This window comes from Stylophora pistillata, chromosome 6, assembly GCF_964205215.1.
Source record: "Stylophora pistillata chromosome 6, jaStyPist1.2, whole genome shotgun sequence".
Classification (NCBI taxonomy): Eukaryota; Metazoa; Cnidaria; class Anthozoa; order Scleractinia; family Pocilloporidae; genus Stylophora; species Stylophora pistillata.
This window is the reverse complement of record NC_142524.1, coordinates 26,101,819-26,107,818: the sequence shown is the minus strand read 5'-3', so window position 1 is coordinate 26,107,818 and position 6,000 is coordinate 26,101,819. Positions and strand designations below refer to the sequence as shown.

Sequence of the window (6,000 nt, the reverse complement as noted above, 5' to 3'; positions counted from 1 at the left end):
GAACATAAAATTAAAGACGTGTAAACTTATTGTGCGTAAAGAATGATAAAGGTCCGTAAAGAACAGTGCGTAAATAATCGTAAAGGATGTTAAAGACGCGGAAAGTGTCACCAGCGAAATTGCTCAAAATACATAAAGTTTTACCTAAGACAGACGAAACACGATTATGTCAATTTTTGGGGGGTTACTAATTAGAAAGCAGTGAGTTGTATCCATCTTTGACCCATATTCTTTACGAATATGTAAGATTGTTTACGTATTCTTTACGTGTTCCTTGCATTTACGCGTCTTTACGGAATGCGTTACTTTTCCGTAAAGAAAACGCCATATATTTACGGATCTTTACGCAAATGCTAAAGATACGTAAATTCATCATTTCATGCTGTGAATAAGGACTGCGATAAGTTTATAAAGAACTGTCAATTTCATTTCTTTTCTCAGCTGTGAGTTATAATGTAAATTGGCCACTGTTACGAGTCATTACTACATTGAGACCCTGTGACACAAACTACCACTCTTTTATGGCGTTCAACAGTTCTCTATGACTCTCACTGATCGATAAGAGTTTCAGTAGCTTTTCGTGTTCAAAAAAACCTTGCGCGGGATGATTTGTTTGTCGTGACTGCTTGCACTGACAAAGCATAATAATATCAGTAATTCTGTTGACAAAGAACGTCGGCAGATATGGAATACAGTTATTTTATGAGTTAGAACTTGTACTTGGTGGACACTCCAGGAGATAGACTTGCCCCAAGTCGTATTTTTATGCTCTTCTTAGAGAAAAACGAGCGACGAAATCGCGAGGAGACGACTTGTCGCGCCTGTATGGATTCCAATTCGTTTTCCGCCCCACTGGACTCCCACAAAAACAGACTTTGAGAAAGTCTAAAGTGCAGGCGACAATTTCAAAGGTTATTTGGGTATCCGGTAATAAGTGAATGGATAGGTCAAACATATAAATGAATTCATCAAACAGGCGATAGATCGTGCTTACTGTGAGGCATTTTCAGATTTCCCTGAAATCCTGAGGTCAAAGAATCTCGACATAAAAACTTCCCACAATAACTTTCGGGGCTGTCACGTGCATATTTTCAGTTTCTTCCATCAACCTTTCCCGAAACAGGTGTTTACAGAACAGAATCTGCCGGCGGATTGACGGATTGAAACTGACCAATCAGGACCGACTTACGCTGTTTGTGTCTTACAGGCAATGACATCGAAGTTTAAAAGGAGTTTAAAAATGGGCGGCTGTACATATAGCCTGCTTACAGGCGGTAGTTTGTTTTTCAGGCGCGAGATTCGCATTGTCACTGGTCCTAAATCTTCCATCCCTCCATTCGCCGGACGATCGATATTCGCCATGCTGAATCTCGCACTTGAAGACACAAACTATCACCTGCAAGCAGGCTTCTGTACACAGTGCTGCAGTATTATGACAATATATTCTTCAAATTTAGACGCTTCGGTCGAAATCTTTCTTTGTCCGCTAACGTTTCGACACGCAGTCGCCCAATGATATTAGAGAGCTTAAGCACCAGACGTTCCTGAGGTCACGAACGCCTACCGGAAGTCATTAGAGGAACTATGTACATACTACGCATGTCATGACGTTCGCGTGGTCACGTCGCAGACGCCAGAACGCCACTTTTCAGGTTGAAGGTAGGACGCCACAAAAATATGCTGTTATTTTGTTTATAGGAGATAAATTATTGACTCAAAACCATAAAAAGCTCTTCTGCTTTTCATTAAGTGATTAAAAAACGTTTTCGTAGCGCGTAAAGTGGTTTTTGCTTAATCGATAGATTAAACGGGATTCGACAATGGCAGACAATTTTCTCGCCAAGTCTGGGTGAGTTAAGTCATTTGATTTCATGTCCATTTGAATCATCAAATGCAGAACTAAGATTTTTTTAAACCGGATTTAAGCTTATCACAAATTACTCTGAGCGATAATTTAGAATTAAGACACTTAAGCGACATTTAGATACAATAACAAAGTGCAAAATGAGATAGATGATTGTCTTTCTGCGTCGGTTGTATTTTGTAACTGCACATTGTATATCGTATGCATCTATGCTAGGTTTTGAGCAACCTACTACAAACATAAGAATAACAAATCTCGCTGTGATTAACGAATTTAGAAAAAGAGAAATGGTCCTCTAGGCATCCAGATCATGCACTGAGAACTTCATGCTCGCTCGTTTGTTCGCATTGTTTACAGAAGTATGAAGTGGTAAATTTCACGTCGCTTAATAAATTGACGAATTATTCATTCTGTCAAGAGAGTGGGGTAAAGAAACTTATTCCCTTGCTCATTAAGGTCATATCTCTAGCATCTTTTAGCAAAGACATGTTAACACGGGTAGAAGTCCGTGTCTGAAAAACGTCGACTGCTTAACCTTCCTATTTCGCGCCAAGAACGAAGGCCTCGATCCAGTCTTACACGGCTTCTCTGCCGTTCGTGTTGTCAAGAACGTCTGGTGCTTAAGCTCTCTATTTGCACTGTAACGCAGTGATCGTATGTTTCCACGATTTTCTCCCGCTTGCATCTGAAAACTACCTAGTCATCCAAGCCTCGTGGAAAACCGGGCAAGAAATGAAGGCTTAGAAGACAAGGGATGCTTATGATTTCTTCATATCGGAATTAGTAAGTAGTATACTGACCAAGGATCTTCCCTGAAACTGTCCTCGCTAAATTGACTTGAAAACATTAGTTGACCCTTCATTTTACTAAGTTGTTGTTGTTAGTCTTGCATATACTTATTCTGCATGTCCAATAATTCACCACTTGTATCTGCCTAGCACTGTTTGTCCACAAAATGAGGTTCTGACTTGTCCACTAGTAAGCAATAAAAATTAATTTATTACAATGTCTTATTTATTTCTTGCTATTGAGTGCGCACACTATGTCCATGAGGACTTTAACAAGAAATACTCAAGTACAGAGTAAGTTATTATACTTTCACCTATTTTGCCTTTTGTTTAAGTTAATAATAATATAAGCTGTTGGTAATTTTGATTTTATTTCATGAGCATAGTGTAAGCACTCCGAATTCCAACACTCAAAAATAATTCGGAGACAAAAAATCAGAAATATTGAATTAAGAATACAACTTAATAGTAAATAAATAAGAGGAAAAACGGCTCATCCTCGGTGTAAAAACCTGTGAAGTTTACGAGTGACGTAAAACAAAGACAACAAAACATTATAAACAATAGCGTACATCGAAAAAATACCTCATGAAACAAAGAAAACCTCGTCAGGTTCTTACACCGAGGATGACCCGGAAAAACATGGCAAACTCAGCTGAATAGAAAATCCTAACTTACTAAATATGTCAGAGGCGATGTTTTGTTCTGATTGAACCTTTTCAGCCTCAAGTCTTTCAGCATCTAGTCTCTCAGCTTCAAGTCGTTTCGCTTCTTTTCTAGCAGCCAAAGCCTCTGCTTCTTCTTGGATTTTCCTCTTCTTTTTCTCTCGATGCTCTGCCCGATCATTACGTGCGACTGCTTTTTGGATGTCCTTTTCAGTAACACTGTTATGTCCCAGCTTTGACGATGGTGCCCACTCTGGATCTGTGGTAGATTTAAAGTATAAAGCTGGTCCCCCTTCGACAAGGAATGTAATTTGACATGTTAAGCACAAACGGTGCGAACACACTTGGAGGCCGTGGAATATGGTGATCATTCCGCGGCCGTAATTTTTAATAAAATATAATCATAGTTATTAAAAAAAATAATTCTAACCTAATGTCCTTTGTATTACTAACCTTTTATAAAGTAGTCTCTACAAACGCGAGTATTTTCAATGGCTTTTTCGTCCAGATCGCTTCTGAAAATACGAGCAAGCCACAGGATCTTCACTCTGACCAAAGTTTGCGAATGACCTCTCCTTGTGATGTTTTGATCATAGTTAATAGAGGGGACTGGTTATGAAGGCCGGCATACATGAAAGGGCCGGCCTATTGTTCGGCTCCTGAGGTTGAAACGTACCGTGACGTGACGCGAACGTGCACATCCTTGATTTGCACTACAAGGCAACATTGCGGATAGTAGTGAACTTTTTATTTTCGGAGACGATTTTGATGCCATTTTAGACATTTTAGAAGAAGAAGAAGAGCTAGATGAATACTTTACAGAAGCTGCTGATGATGTAAGTATTATAACCTTCCTGATCAGTTTAAAAAGCGAGAGAAAACAAGTGTTTTGCTATTACCATTTCGGTATGTTTGACAAGATCGAGTTCAACTGTTTATCGTGCTTTTATGTCGGGTATTCTGTAATCTTTTTAATATCATATCTATTTGTAATAGGTCGAATTCGATGACTTAGTATGCGAACTGTGTTCCAAGAAGTGCAAAAGCAAGAGTGGGTTAAAGCGACACAAAACAGCGAAGCACAAAGACCAAAATAGTGCAGATTCGTCCGAAAAGCCAAGGGAAACAGAGCAGTTCACCTTCGAGATTTATTGCGAAATCATCCACAAAGCAAAAGCCAAAATAGTTGGAAAGAAATTGTATCCAAGTTCGATTAGAGAGGAAATAAATACCTACCAAACAAATCCAGCAAATGGAGGTATAAGCGAATAAAAAACATGTATGGTCGCTTGGTCAAGTCTGGCAACGCGGAACGATTCTATACTTCCTTCTACTCTGCAGTAGTCTCAAATGCAGTAATTTATTTTGAGGGGTTGTCTAGGGATGCAGCGACATTGCTATCTACCAAAGTGGCAGATTTTATATTGGCTGGCAGCAAGGAGAAAGCCAAAGACTCTAGTATTTGTACTTGTGCACCATTAACTAAACTCTCAGCTGAAGAAGAAGCTGGACTACAGTACATGAGAGGATATGTTCTACATAAACTTCATAACAAACTGGCAAATAGTAAAAAATCACCGGAAATTGAGCAAGCAATCTCAGTTCTTAAGGCTGGAAAGTCAGATGACCAGGCTGTTTCAGATAGCAAGAGGCTAACTTCATCTTTAAATCGTGGAGGCTTATGGACAACAAGAAAGAATACCCAAACAATTTTTGAAAGAGCTGAGCACTATTTTAGGGATATAACTTCAAAGGCTGACATAAGAAAGCTTGATTGTACTGACATTATATCAAGATCTACCCATGACATAGATGTAGTCTCTGCATATCATTTAATTTTGTCTGATGCTGAACTTACAGCAGAAAGCACTGTTGCCAAAGATGTACTACATAACATCATTCAATTGTATGTAAGAGTCCGCTCCTTTTCTTTCGCAAAGGATATCATGCAGAAGCATAAGGTACAAGCAAAGCAGTTGAAATCCAAAGCGCTACGTAAGGAAATAAGCAAAGCTTGTAAAGAATCTGAAAATGACAGGCAGTCCTAGTCCAATATAAATTTTAATGACTTTTCACCATATTGCTAAAATTGTATTGATTGACTCAGAGGATTTTAATGAGCATTAAAAGTTACCTGGCTTATACTTTTCCCAAGAAACATTGTTATTGATGTTATACAAAATTAACATTTTATCATTACATTTAAAAGCTGTTACTGACTATGCATGAAACCCATGTTCCTCATCTCTCTGGAATCGAATAAATACTTGTCACGGTTTATAATTACTTTCAGTTAATTGAAATGGTAACAAGTATAGTTTAGTTAATACAATAGAGTGAGCACAAAAATCATCCATCAAATATAGTCATTGGACTAAGACTTATCTCTCGATCTTCTCCTGGTACCATTTGATTGATATTTTACTAGAATACTTACTTACACGTTTCGATATCCTTTGGATCGAAATGCTTCTCACATGTAAATTGAAATTTCCTTTATCGATTTGACTTTGGAATTCTTTGTAGATAATTCTTGGTTTGGTCAGCTGATTTAGCCACTCTTTGCGCCATTTTTTATACTCGGCATTTCGCAGCGGGGGCAACTTAAATATGCCGATTCCTTTCGTTCTACGACATGTACCGCAACCAAACACGGCACAGTTGTCGCCAGGCATTGTAATTT

General features: G+C 38.5%; 1 protein-coding gene across 1 annotated transcript; it reads left to right on the top strand.

The window, feature by feature from the left end:
- The first annotated feature begins 4,313 nt into the window (after nucleotides 1-4,313).
- LOC148729140 (uncharacterized) lies at nucleotides 4,314-5,475 on the top strand. Its single transcript, XM_088725472.1, has one exon. The coding sequence runs from the start codon at nucleotides 4,595-4,597 to the stop codon at nucleotides 5,363-5,365; it is 771 nt and encodes a 256-aa protein (XP_088581598.1). The 5' UTR covers nucleotides 4,314-4,594; the 3' UTR covers nucleotides 5,366-5,475.
- The last annotated feature ends 525 nt before the right edge of the window (nucleotides 5,476-6,000 follow it).

Bases quoted from the DNA above. Each gene is read 5' to 3' on its own strand.
- LOC148729140 (XM_088725472.1), top strand. From the start codon at position 4,595: ATGTATGGTCGCTTGGTCAAGTCTGGCAACGCGGAACGATTCTATACT.